Source organism: Hippoglossus stenolepis, chromosome 19, assembly GCF_022539355.2.
Source record: "Hippoglossus stenolepis isolate QCI-W04-F060 chromosome 19, HSTE1.2, whole genome shotgun sequence".
NCBI classification, from domain to species: domain Eukaryota; kingdom Metazoa; phylum Chordata; class Actinopteri; order Pleuronectiformes; family Pleuronectidae; genus Hippoglossus; species Hippoglossus stenolepis.
This window is the reverse complement of record NC_061501.1, coordinates 20,027,240-20,042,239: the sequence shown is the minus strand read 5'-3', so window position 1 is coordinate 20,042,239 and position 15,000 is coordinate 20,027,240. Positions and strand designations below refer to the sequence as shown.

General features: G+C 42.2%; 1 protein-coding gene across 1 annotated transcript in view; it reads left to right on the top strand.

The window, feature by feature from the left end:
* nrn1a (neuritin 1a) overlaps positions 1–9,687 on the top strand; it is a 10,883-nt gene extending 1,196 nt beyond the window's left edge. The window contains exons 2-3 of the mRNA XM_035143252.2: positions 4,617–4,764; positions 6,961–9,687. Of these exons, the coding sequence (XP_034999143.1) occupies positions 4,617–4,764; positions 6,961–7,189 (377 nt within the window). The 3' untranslated portion in view covers positions 7,190–9,687. The remainder of the gene's footprint in view (positions 1–4,616; positions 4,765–6,960) is intronic.
* The last annotated feature ends 5,313 nt before the right edge of the window (positions 9,688–15,000 follow it).

The following is a 15,000-nucleotide window of genomic DNA, read 5'->3' as shown; positions in this document are numbered from 1 at the left end:
ATACCTGGAACCAACAAAACACATGAGTCGATGGTTCTCTGCTGTTGCATTGCATAACGAGGCTGTGCGCGCGCGTGCGTGTTATTAGAGAGATGCTGAATTATTCAAGACGCAGAATCCTCCTCAGTGCTATTGTTAGAGAGAGAGAGAGAGAGAGAGAGAGAGAGAGAGAGAGAGAGAGAGAGAGAGAGAGAGAGACAGAGAGAGACAGAGAGAGAGAGAGAGAGAGAGAGAGAGAGAGAGAGAGAGAGAGAGAGAGAGAGAGAGAGAGAGAGAGAGAGAGAGAGAGAGAGAGAGAGAGAGAGAGAGAGAGAGAGATGAAGTGATAAAGGTTCAGATGAAGGAGTGAAAACATTTGTTTCCTGTTTTCTATGTTAACACATTAATTATGACACATGGAGGAAAATCTAATTAATCCATTAATTGTTCTGTATTTCACACGCAAACACTTTTTATATTTATTATCATTATATTTATCATTATATTTATCATTATATTTATTATTATTATGATCATTATTATTATTACTCTTTTCGGTTTGGTTGTATTTATCATGCCGCCCTGTGATTGGCTGCTGAGACTCGGTTTGGCGCGCTCCTGCAGCAGATTTCACGCCTCCTTAAAAATACACATCTTCATAAACACGTGACACTCCTGCCTGTTCCTGATTGGTGGAACTCGAGCAGATTATTGTCGATAATTATTGTATTAGTTTGTATTAATTGTTTTTTATTGGTTGATGTTTGGGGTTTTACGCGCGAAAAATGGCCTCGTGTGTCTGAGGTGGGTGTGTCTGTGGAGGAGAGTCCACGCTGCTTCTGGCACACTGCAGTGTGCGTGTGCGTGTGCGTGGAGGGGTGAATGAGTGTGAGCGTGCCCGATGGGATGAGAGGCGTGAACTAACGCTCTGCGCGCACCCGCTCATGTGCGTGTGATGAAGTCCTGGTTTCAGATGGAAAAACAATAAAGAGATAAAAACACTGAGTTCAGGACGAAGAATGAAATGTGCGCAAAATACTGCGTGAAAAATAAGAGATGAAACGATTAGTGAGAATAAAACTACGGAGGTGAATTACAACGAATAAAACGAGCTGCAGCTCTGAACATCAAAAATGATAAATATACAAAATAGAAATGAAATATTAAAACATTTAAGGTTATTGTTTTATCTTTAGAAAAGAAGAAAATAAAAAATGACGCGTGTTGAGAAGGAAAATGTCAAAAAATCACACGTTCAATAAATGAGAAATCAAATGAAAGATGTTTTATTCATAATAAAAGTCTTGATCGATAGTGAATCGATCATTTGAACATTTTCAATAATCTATCAAAAGGAGTAAAACGCTGAGGTGCGTTGGGTTTGTTGAGCGGGTCAGCGCAGGGGGGCGGGTTCATTCATTCATATGTTCCTGAGACCGTGGTGGAAGCTGATTGGTCCGTTCGATAGATAAAACCAGTAATAATGATGTAATTGGTGCAGAGAAGAAGAAGTGATGATGTAATGTCTCCAACACACAGAGACTCATTCATTCTGATTCTATTTTACAGATACTGTATTTAATGAATATCATATAATTATTATTTCTTATTAAAATGAATATTTCGATATAATATTAAATTCTAAATCAGTTTAAATAAGAATATTAGAGGAACATTATTAAAACATTTAACTCACTGACGTCAAACCAAAATAAATCACGAGAGAAATAACAGTGTGTTTAAATACAGAAAAGTAAAAAGATAAAAAAAGATATTTCAGATTCATTAAACACATCCTGAATGTTTCAATAGATTATAAAACTAAACAGCTTCTTCGCATATTACAAGTAAATAGAATATTATGAGGTCAAATCTAAAATTAATTATTATGATGAGGATTCACAATTATTATTATTATTGTTATTATTATTATTATTATATAAATACTGAATAAATTCTGCAGATGTTCAGTGACTGTGTGGATTATACACATGAGCTCTTTTAAAATTATTAAAGAGTAGGAGATATAAATATTGTTCAACACAAACAAGCTGCTATATATTATATTATATTATATTAATATTATGGTAGGTTAGGATCAGTGTAACCTTCATGTGCCTTAATAAACTAAATGTGTAGAACATGAATCAGTGTGTAACCTCAGCGTCCAGCTCAGAGAGGAACCTCCCCTCCTGAGTCCCTCTGAGGACAGTGAGATGTTCAGGAAGCCCCTCCTCCACCAGGAGCCTTCACAGCAACACGTTCTTTATGGTGTATTAATCTCTTTGAGGTTGAGGTGCAGAAGCTGCTCGTGTGATTCATGGAAACCTTCAACAAACAGGAAACAATAAACTCACCCTGGATCTCCGTCCATCCTTTGTCCACCTCCTCCCTCAGAGAGGTCACGTGACCTCCCCCTGTGATGTCACAGCTCCTTCAGTCTTTAGATCTTTGACATTAAAATAAATTAGATTTTTATTCTAAACGTCAAATATGAAACATAATCTGTGGATCATGTTCCGAGACGAAGCAGCAGCAGAGAACAGAGTCAATTCATGATGACTTCATTTACAGTCACGTTTCAGAATTCACGCCTGCTGATGTTTTCAGAAATGATGGAGCTCGTGGAACTTCACATTTAATATATAATCATTTTAGTCGTACAGATTTTTCCTTCGGTCAAAGATCGAAGGAAAACATTGTTGTTCAGTCTCATCTTTTCTCTCAGTCGTTAAATCTTTATTAATTATTATTATTAATGCCCCTACACCTACACCTGCACCCATTGGATGGGACTAGCTGTCAATCACACTGTGGTACCCCCCCCCAACACATCCGGTGCTTTATGGTCTGTTTGACTCTAAATGATCATAATTCACTAAATGAACATCAGCTGTTTGAAGAAGACTTGAAACTAGAGACTGAGACAGAAACTCCTGAATGTTTCCTGACGTTATAAAGTGAGAAGTCACTTTCTATAGACTTCTATAGAAACTACCAGAGGAGTCGCCCCCTGCTGGTCACTACACAGAAGACAGCTTTCAGGCTCTTCCACATTGGCTTCACTTCACAGACCCGGAGTCTACGAACATTTTTATAAACAGTCTGAGGTTAAGACGAGAAAAAACTCTGCAGGGTAAAAAAACATAGAAACACCAGGAAGGATTTGACGTATGAAGACATGAAGTTAAATTATAATACGACAATCAGAAAGACAATATTTACTGATCAGGTGAATATATATCTACATATTATACGTAATGGAAATAAATATATTGTCAGTTTCCATGTAATTTACCCCCCAAACACACACACACACACACACACACACACACACACACACACACACACACACACACCCGTCCCCCTGTAACAGCCGTGTCTCGTCCTACACGTCATGCTGTGTTAGTCCACAGTTTGATCGAGTGGAACCGGACAGCAGGCGTGTTATTATCCAAACCAATCAATCAGCCCCATTCCCTGCTTAACGAACCACGCACACACACACACACACACACACACACACACACACACACACACACACACACACACACACACACACACAGAGGTAACAAAGGTCATGTAAAGATGTGTGTCGTGTTTGTGCACATGTGACTGTCCGAGGGGGATGGAGGCGTGTCAGACAGTTAAATTCTCTATCTGTTAAAGTGAATTAGTGCCTGATTACACACACACATACACACACACACACACACACACACACACACACACACACACACACACGCACACACACACACACACGGTGATACAAATAATGGTCAGTATTTGAAGTATTTGTAGAGTCGTGTGTTTCAGATTTGGTTCCTGCTCTTTTAAAACAGCAGAAGTGTCAGTGGATGGGGGGGGGGATCACAATGTCAACGTGTCCTTCACAAGTTTGTGGAAACAGTGACATCTACAGGACAGTGAGGAAAGGTGGTGACGTTTTACACCCGAATGTTTAGAATAAATGAATCCGATTCACACTGAGCTGCGGCCTCACGTCAAATCCATAAACTTTAAATAACCACGTGACGACAGCTTCTAACAGTGCAAAGAGACTCGGGATTGGTTCACAGACTCTTTTGTTTGGCTCATGTCTTTTACATCTCTATTTTATCTCTCTCTCTTTATATATATATCTTTACATCTGTTCTAGAAACTTGACCTCACAGTTAACCTTTTCTCAGGTGCAGATTCTTCACCTCCTCAGAATGAATCAGTGTTGTTTTTTATTAGAGGAAACAAAAACTTCTACATTTGTTAGATATAAAAACACTGAAATAACATTCGAAGCGAAAGCTTTTCTTTAAGTGGGGACGTAAACTTCCTGACAAGAGACAATTAAACAAGCATGAACCAGCAGCTTTTAAAGCTGGAGCTTTTTCTAAATGTTGAAATGTTGAGCTCATGTAAAGATGAAGGAGGATGTGACTGTACAGCGCAGCAGCAAGAACGAGGAGGTTCCACTGAATCATGATGTTCAACACTTGATACTGAGAATCAGCTCAGAAACCACGAGAATATAAAATATGACGAAGGTGAAACTAAAAGTCTCCCATCTCTCCCCTCCTCCCTTACCTCCCTCCTTCTCTTCCTGTCCCACCTTCATCCTCCTCCTCCTCTTCCTCCTGCAGTCTCAGTGTTGCAGACGGTGCTGGTCAGCGCTGGTCAATGTGACTCGGTGTTTAAAGGATTCTCGGACTGTCTGCTTCAGCTGGGGGAGAACATGGCCAACTATCCCCAGGACCTGGACGACAGGGAGAACCTGCACAAGATCTGCACGTACGTTCCCTCAAAGTCCTCATGTCCTGTCAGAGACGGTTTCTAACGTCAGGTGGAGCAGCAGCAGACGCCTGAAAACACAAAACACCATCATCATCATCATCATCAGTCTATTACAACAACACAACTCTCAGATGACCAGAGGTTAATCACTGGGATCATTTTAGTTTGTATACATGCTCATGATATTTTGTCCACCTCCGTATTTTCTCTCAGGGGTTTAAACTTTGAATTATGCGATTTAATCACTTCTACACATCCAGATACTGTAAAATGTATAAAGTGTGCGACATACACAGAATACAAGTTATAAGAAGAGCCCAGTTTAATACGTTTTTCTTTTTTTAAAACTAATTTACTTTCAACATAAAAATAATCAAATTCAGGGTCAGTAGAATGTCGGATGGATCCACAACCCTAGAAACTTTAAAGTCAATCTGCACCAAATCACATTAATATCAGTCCTGAAGACATTTCATCAAGATTCATGAATTATTCTCTGTGAAATCATAATGTTCTGAAACAAAGATCCCAGGATCCACCACCTGATCACATCCATCGTCCCAGATTACTGAAGCTAAAGCTGCTAATAAGAGACTCACACTCACACACACACACACACACACACACACACACACACACACACACACACACACACACACACACACACACACCTGAGTGTGTGCACGTGACAGTGAATCTCTCTCGACTCTTAACACAGAAAATAAGATGAGTAATTTAAGCAAAGACCCTGAGGGAGAAGGTGGTGGTGGGGGTCTTAGACAGCTGACCCCCCAACACACACACACACACACACACACACACATTCATCCCACCATACGGGCCGGGTGGGCACCAGATGGCACACTGGAGCAAGAAGCCCCCACCCTGCACACACACACACACACACACACACACACACACACACACACACACACACACACACACACACACACACACACACACACACACGGTAATTGCTCAGAGATGAAGCATCGACACGACTTGGTTCAAGAGGTCAACATCAATAAGAGCAGATTGGAAGATTGGATTAGATACGGTGTGTGTGTGTGTGTGTGTGTGTGTGTGTGTGTGTGTGTGTGTGTGTGTGTGTGTGTGTGTGTGTGTGTTGTGTGTCTGTGTGTGTGTCTGTGTGTGTCGCAGCATGCGTCAGTGAGCAGCCTGGTGTCATTCTAACATTAACTGGGCAGAGAAAGGGAAAAAAAAGATGGACAGATGAAAAGATGCAGAGGAAGAGAAGAGGCCAAAAAAAGACAAAGAGAAGAAATAAAATATGTAAAAATAGACAAACATTATAAAAACAAATGAGGCGAGTAGAAATGAGGGCAAAGAGGAAGTGAGAGATGAGAAGAGGAGAAAAAAGAGGAGGATGCTTCAGTGTGAATAAAACATTAAACTCTCAAAAGAACTCGGGGGGGGAAAGGAAGAGGAAAGGAAACGAGGGAGAGAGGAGGAAGAGTTTAGATGAAAAAGGGCGGTATGGTGGGGAAGGAGGTAATATAAGGAAAGAAAAGAGGAAGGGCAGAAGGATGGAGGGAGGAGAGGACATAGGGGGGTTTGGATCCAGATGTCAAATCTGATTCAATTTCTGAAATGAAAGATTGTCAGCCATAATATTTGAACCATCCCAGGCAGAGAGGGTCTTCCTGAAACAGAGAGGACGCTCCAGAGACAGAGACAGAAAAGATGACGAGAGTTTATTTATGAATTAGTCCAAGAAATGAATTTATATCATAACAATGGAACGTTTTTTTAATGTTGTCAGACTTTTATTTGACTTCACGTCTTTGTCTCGAACCCAGTTTTACTCTTATTCTACTTGTTTTCATGAAGATGCTGGAGACGTCCATTGTTACGTCATCATCTCGTCTCCTTGCTTCCACTGAAGGTTTCATTTGTTATAAGACGCTGACGCAGTCAAACACCTCTTCTCTCTCAGACTGGGTTTGAGAATTATATAAAATATCGTTCTGCTCATGAGACACAAAGTGTAGTTATGGTTGGAGGTTTTCTGCAGTTTCTGGTTTCTTCACCGTCTGTGTCTTCATGAGCTTTGTTTCCTGGGATGACTTCCTCTCTTGGCTCTGCCTCCTCAGTAGCATCCAGCTTAGAACCAGCCTCCCAGTGCCGTCATGAGCTTGTGGTGTTAACGCCTGCTGTGTTTTCTCCTGCCAGTTACTGGGATAACTTCCACTCCTGTGCCACAACGGCGCTGGCCGACTGCCAGGAGGGAGCGACGGACCTCTGGGAGAAACTGAAAATGGAGTCCCGCAATCTGGATTTCCGTGGGAGTTTGTTTGAACTCTGTGGCGGCGGCAACGGAGCCCCCAGATCTGCCGACGCCAGGGGCCTCGCCTGGGTTCTAACCGCACTGCCCACCATACTGACTTGGCTGGCGTTTTAACAGATACCAGGAAAACATAAAAACACAAGGGAAAAGAAGAAAAACGGAAAAAACCCAAATAAAAAAAGAAAATAGAAAAAGAGTGATAGCTGCTCTTCGATACTGAAAATACGACTTCCTGGACTGAGTTCGAATCCATCACCAGAAAACTACGCCCGAGACGGATTTTAATTATTGCATCACTCCACGGCGGGGGACACTTCCTGGGACATCTGCAGGTCGTCCTCCCGGAGCGCTCATCCAATCACACGCTGACCCGACCCGGGCGACGACATGAAATATTCAACAAGCCGTTGAGCTGAAATGATGACAATGATGAAAATTTGATGGATTCTTGGCCACTTACAATCGTGGAATTACACAGTATTAAAGTCAACCATGAATTATTGATGTTTAGTGGGCTCGGCCTAGACGCCACCATGTGACTGCAGGGTGCTGACACAGTGTCAGGCTGTATATTAGGTTCCCTTATAGCCGGAGGCACATCTTCACGTGTACGCCAGGCCAAGCTTAACGCCATCAAATCAATACGACAAGCCAAGGCCCGGAGTCCATTTCAGAGCCGTCACCTCATTTCCATCACGGACAGTTTCTCCTTTTTTATTGCACCGACTCGGTTGCGCTGCTGGGTTTGACGGACTGAATGCTCGATGCTGATGTAATGTTTGTATTCTCTGTTCGTTGTGCTCAGGCCACGGTCACACAAGCTTTTATTCCTCATGGCGACATTTAGCAGCAACTGGAATTTGTTTGTTTGGAGTCGTCACAGTCGGTGATCCGGTCAGTTTCCACCTGTACAGGTGAACGGGTAAATCTGTGGCTCTGACAAAAGCAGCAGTGCGGTGGACCCATGCAGCGTGGCTTGCAGTTCATTGTGAGCCTGCAGGGGGCATGTTTTTAAACGTATAGGGTTTTAAACTTGGTTGTTGAGACGGCTACAACCAAACCCAGCTGAAGAAATGTTGCTCTGCCACTTCCTGTTGTGACGCAGCAGCGTTTACTCCGCGAGCTCCGACGACGTGGAGTTCAACGCCTGCTTCTCGTCCTCAGCTCAGACTGATGATCTGCGTCAAGTCGCTTCAGCTCGATTCAGGAGATGAGCACAAACGGAAATGTTGATTATCGCTGGTGATGGAAAAAATATTCTGTTTTTCACTAAAGATTTAAAAGTATTTACTTACCCAACTAATTTGGCTTGACTAAAAAGATTAGCATTAGCTTCAGTTAAGCTAACGTTTTGGTTTACAATTAAAATCAAAGGCAGCTAAAACGTGGGTGGCTAACTAACAGTTTGTCTTATAGCTAAAAGCAATCGATGGAGATTAGCCATTGGTTTGAGTTAGCAGCAGAAATGTATTGTGTGAAGTTAGCTTCGGTTCAGGTGGGTTAGCTAAAGTAGACCAGTTAAAACAGAGCGAGTGAGGTTAGCTAATGTTTCAGTTCAGCAACACATCAAAGGCTAGCTGGCGATTTGAGTGATTAAACATATTGATCAGTGTAATGTGTTAGCTGAAGCTCGCGGGTTGGGTTAAATAAAGAAAGAAGAGAAGTGGTGAACACAGGTTGTGTCTAGTTCATAGTTAACAGCTCAGTTCGGAAGCTAAAGTAGAATCATGTTAGCTAATAGTTGAGTTTAAAGGTTGAAGTTAAAACATTTGTTTAAATGAGCTAAACTCCAGGTTAGCGAAGAGCTGAAGTTAGCATGTGGCTAAATGAGCGTTTCAGTTTGGTGCTGATTTAATTGATAAAACTGTTCAACTTGAATGTCTCATAAAGTAAATAAGTAGTTTTGTGCTCATTTCCTGAAATCTCATCTCTTCAATCCCGTACCGAACTGTATCCATGTTGGTGGCTGATTTCCCATCATGCCTCTGTTGGCCACCCCCCCGCTCGGCAGATCCTTGTGTTAGAAATGAATGAATCTGTGGGTTAAAGGAAGAAATTAGATTTTATTTTGAAAAGTTGACAGCAATACAACGCAGTGACTTCATGGCCAGTGTAGCTACAAATAAAAAGTATATATAATAAAACACCGTGGCTGAAGAGCGATACGACTGTTTCCATTGAGCACATCCCCCCCTTTTCATCTGCGGTGATTCATACTAGACGATTTTAGAGGTGATGTATTTTAGGTCTGTACGTGAAACAGCCGAGTCCCAACAGTAGCATCGTAACGCGTCGACATGGAGGAGGAGTTTCTCTGCTGAGGCTCAACACGTGTTCTTCTGTTCGTCTCTGAGTTCGTCTCTTTGTTCGTTTATGGGGATGTCGCGTTATGACGTTTAAAAAAGGACTTGTTCCAAAAATCATCTAAATAAGAGAATATGTATATCAAAGGGATTTTGAGAAAATAAAAAAGTTCTATTATAAATAGTATCCCAGACAGTTTTAACAGAAGATTGATACAAATTATAAGTCTACTGAGATATTTAAAAGAAAAAAGAAAAGATTGCTAAAATGATAAAGATTAAATAAATAAAATGACTAATGTTTGAAAAGAAGTGTGTGTTGTCGTTTTGATCAGGGGATAAAACTGTGGTTTCATATGAGGAGTTTGGTTTGTTGCTTTCAAGATGATGGATACTTATTACACACACACACACACACACACACACACACACACACACACACACACACACACACACACACACACACACACACACACACACACACACAGAGAGAGTGGGATTTGGAGTAGATTCATTATTAATGAGGAAGAGTCCCTGAGCTGCCACACGTCTCAGCACTCAGTCTATATCGATTCTGAGGAGGAGGAGGAGGAGGAGGAGGAGGAGGAGGAGGAGGAGGTGATGGTCCTGATGTAGAAGATGTTTGTTCAGTTCAGGAAACACCACATCAAACTGCTCTTCACGCTGCAGCAGGAAACCAAACCAAACAGTCCTATAAGATTCCTGCATTTTAAACACATCCCATAATTCTCCTTGTTTCCATCCTGCAGGAGAAATATCAGTAAAAGGACAAATAGTATTGATCAAGACAAACTGTAAACTGTACTTTTTCGTTTTGTGGTATTTTAACAACGGTGATTAAATCTATAATCTCGTGTTCCTGCTGCAGGAGGAGATTTTAAACAACAGCACAAACAGGATAATGGATAAAGCAGCTGATTCCATATTGAATATTTCTAATATTCCAAGGTCAACTGTATCCGGACTGTTTTATTGGTTTAAAATAACTCAAATATATCTGTATTAATGCCGAAGTCTTAACATCTGTTCAGCTGATTATTTGAGATCTTATGGTCTTATGATCTGAAGGATGGAACCTTTTAGACCAAACCATATTCAAACGGTCTGTAAAGTCTGTATGTTCGAGCCCTCCGTTATGAATTTCATTACACACATCATCTCACTTTTATTATTTAAAGAGACTATTTAATATTTAGTGCTTTAACAGACAGAGTAACTGGATCCTCGTGCCCGTGTGAGACTTTGCGGCCTCGGTGTTTCTCGGGTTTTATTTCAGTGAATTTCCTGCAGCAGTAAATTCGTGTCCGCGTCTTTTCGTTGACTTTGAATGAAGCTGTTGCGCGTTTTTCACCAGAGCCGCAGTTTGCGTGCTGCGGGCTCCCGAGGGGACGCGCGCTCCCGGCGAGTTTCTACATTAATATGGATGTGGTGAGACGTGAACGCGACTGTTTCCACATCTAAACATTTAACATCTAATTATTAAAATATGAATTGAATAATAATTATAATGTTCAACCTGGAGGAGAGAACAGAGAGAAACACGTTTGTTTATGACGTTTAAACACGTGATCTCACCTGATGGAAAAATATCAGATCTCCTAAACAATTCAATATTCAAAATCTCAAATAAAAACATTTGATAGGATCTTAGATGATCTTTATAATAATAAACCGTGAGGCCGCAGGAAGCTCACTCACTTTTATTTCATCATTTTCTGTGAATCTCGTTCAAGAAAAAATATATAAAGGCGTTTTTTACAGCTGATAATACTGAGCTATATATAAATATATATCCAGATGTACTTTGATGATAATCTTCTGTCGCTGGAGAAAATGATCATTATTATAAATACAGGAGAACTCATTAACATAAATATGTTTTGATGTTATGTTTGGACGCTCATTTTAAAATCTAAAAAATTTGCATTTTATTCGAAATATGCAAATAATTATTATAAAACTGAGGAATTACCAATAATGCAACAAAAATAAAATATTAGATTTTATTTTAGAATTTAAAATGAAAGCAGTTTGACAAAGCAGTAGAGTTAGTAGGTGAAAGAGAATAACTCCTGTAGCAGAAACAGGAGCAGCTCATTAAAATGGAGAGAAGCCTGAGAGATGAATTCCCACGAGATCTGGAGACTTCTCCTCTCTTTTATTCATTTCATCACGTGATCTGAGTCAGAGCAGATTTTAATGAATGAGGTCACGTGGTTCCGCCCAGTGGGGGTCAAACTGTGGGTCCGAGTCAGGACAGATTTTATTTCCAGTTCCACCACATGAATGTGAATCAATACAATCAGCAGAAACAAGAGCTTCACAAAAGACTACATTACCCAGAAGCCCCAGCGAGTGATGTTGAAGATGAAGTTCTTCCTCCTCATGTGTTTCTGGTTTGTCTCTGTTCCATCGCTGGTTCTGTTTGAAGGTGTCAGACGTGAAAGAGCCGAAACCCCAGAGAGGCGTCGGCCATGTTGTTTCCATTCACACACTGACGAGGCTGCTCCTCCCACTCGGACAAACATTATAATAATAATAAACCTGATTCACTGAAGCACAAAATCATGCTTCCATCATAACTGTGACTGAACAGAACAAAGAACCAACGTTTCATTATGTAAAACCTACAGACGTTCACGCAGCTGCAGCTTCAGTGAGGAGAAGCAGCCGGTGAAGGAGACACATGATATCTGCTGAAGGTCCACGCTGGAGGGAAGGTGTGCTCCGACCTGGAGGAGCAGCAGCAGATAGTGGAGAGTGTTGGTGTTCATGTGTGTTGATGGTGCAGAGACCCAGTCTGACCCCAGGATGAAGGTCACTCAGTGGAGCTGAAGCGTTCAAACACGACACATGAGCTCCTTTCTTACGACCTGGGATCATCCAAAGGTCAAATAATAACCCGTCAGCTTCCTGAAGTCCAGGTTTAACCTGTGACCCTGTGACTAAGTGTCCTGAAGGGGGCGTATGCTGCGCCCATGACCTCACTCTAGGTCTTATATTATAAGGTCTTATTATTATAACTAAACTGTGACGTTCAGCCTGTGACTAAAGATGACGACACGTCTCCTCCAGTCGGTAAAAATGAAGCTGAAATAACTCAGATCCGAACGTTTTGAAGTCAGAGTGGCAGTAGTGATCGTGGGGGGGAGCCGGGCCATCGAGGTCCCGCCCATACCGACCAATCAGGAGTCAGTGTCCCCTGTCAATCACGACGTCTCAGCCTGTTTAAGATGAAATAACAGATTCAAACCAAACTGATGAGAAACACTTGAACAAACCTCAGTGAGATAAGAACGAGCTGAAACGACAGAAACATCTTTACAAACATTTATTTAACGTTTACTTTGACTCATTATTATCTTAATTAGACTCTTTAACGTTTACACAGTTTTCATGAAGCGACTGAGTCGTATTTACGAGAGGAGCTGGAGCCTTGATCTCAGATGTCGGATCATGATCCGTGTCCTTTAATGTCTGAAAGTCACAACGACAGCTCGTTCAGCTCGGCCTCCTGTGAAGGCCGGACTCAAAATAACACCCAGCGTCTTCTCTGGGATTTGAGCTCCCGGTGTAAATGGGGCGAACGCCGGCCTGCGTTCCCTTGGGATGGACCGACCAGCTTCAGAAACAGCGTTCTGTGTGAACCAGCGGGGACGGGAAATGAGGTTGTGAGTCATGAGTGTCCGGACGGCGTGAGCGTGTCCGGGAGTTTCTCACAGCACACGAGGCTAAAAGTGAGTTTGCTGATGTGTAAATGGGTCAGAAGTTCTTACTTTGAGCAACAGCCTACATTTCATCTGGAGGACGCTGGGCTGAACTGGATTAGTGGGTTGGCTGAGAGTTTCTGACAGCAGCTCTGAAACCTTCCTGCCTCCAGAGGACCACGTCTATTCACAAACTCTGCACACTGGGTTTTAGAGGCACTGCAGGTTTCTCATTTAATATCCTCAGGAAGCAGGCCTTTAATCTGAAAACTCTCTTTACACCTCATGCAAGGGGCTGAAATGCAAGACAAATAACTTCCAAAGAAAAAGGATCCGCATCTAAATGTTGTTGGGATCAGTGTGGTTCACATCCTGGAGTCTGGACCTGGTGGTTGAAGGGTCCAGCTGAGGGTCCTTCAGAAAGAAGAAGACAAACTCAACCCTGTTTCATTTATCAGCTCATGAAGTTTGATCAGAGCCAGATTCTGACCCTTTAAAGTCTCTGGGTCCGAGTCCTATTAGACCAGGTCTTTGTAGACCAGGTCCTGATAGACCAGGTCCTTCAGGGTTTGTTAGATCTTCAGTCTCTTCTCTAGAGCATCAGAGTTTCTGAGTCATTATAAATCTTCATTCAGGATCAACAGCTGACGAGATGATGAAGAATCCGTTTTCATTCAGAAAGTCTGAATATTCTCACTGAGCTCCTCCTGCAGGATCCTGTAGAACTCCGCTCCTCACCAACACGGAGGCAGATGGAGGCGTTTGGCCTCCTCGGTCAGTTCCAGCCTCCTCACATGAACCACACACGTCTGCCATGTGACGCTCGGCTGGAGAGGAACGATCTGGCCGAGGAACAGACTCCACGTCCACGTCCAAAAGACCAGCAGAGACGTCCAGCTGGCAGACGCCGCCTGGTTTCGCCTCAGAAACCAAACACTCAGGTTCTCCTGCAGGATTCATGAGGAGCAGATTCAAAACATTTAATGACACAAAACTGCTCATCGCTAGTTTCCAAATTCAAATTCTTCAAACATCTTGTTTTTGAAAAACAACTTGTTGTCACCATGACGACGCTGGAACCATGTGACAGGTTCGGTTTTAAATTAAATGAGATTGAAATGATTGATTCTTCATGAGGAGACTTTACAAACAGTTAAGAAGCTCTGGACTCTCACAGGCTCCATCTGGGTTGTGAAGAGATTTCTAGAAGTAAGTTGATTTGTGTGTTTGTAGTTGTTTGTTTTGTGTGTGTCCATCCACGATCATCTGTCCAGTTTTCATGCTCAAATTTGATTAAACACAAATTCACACGCTAAGAGGAAACCTGAAATAGTCTTGAAATCATCTGTAGAGTCAAAAACTAATTTGACTCTACAGGGACTCAGCTTCTCATTTACATCACTGTGCACTGGAGATGTGTGGACGTTCTCTATCTCCAGCACTTTGTACCTTCATCTGTGCGTTAATTAAAACACGACTCTCAGTCAATTTCTCTACGAATTGATTCATCAGTCTTTCTGATTATTTCTCTTTGTATTTGGATGTTTCTGGCTACTGTTGATTGAATTGCTAACAGCTAACTCCGCTCTGAGCTAACATCCTTCTGTGGAGAAACGTAGCGTCTGAACCGTCGTGGGAGTCGTGAACACCGGAGGCTCAAGAGAAACGCCAGCGACAGATCCCACGTCCCTGCTCGTGTCACTGTGGGACAGAGTTCACGAGCTTCGGGCAAACGACCGACCGAGTTTGGTTAAAGAGGGAGGACAGAGAGATGTCAGTGACCGACTCACCCCGGAGAGAGGAAGGCTGCCATCAATCAGCTGTGAAAGAGAGAGAGAGAGAGAGAGAGAGAGAGAGAGAGAGAGACAGAGAGAGAGAGAGAGAGACAGAGAGA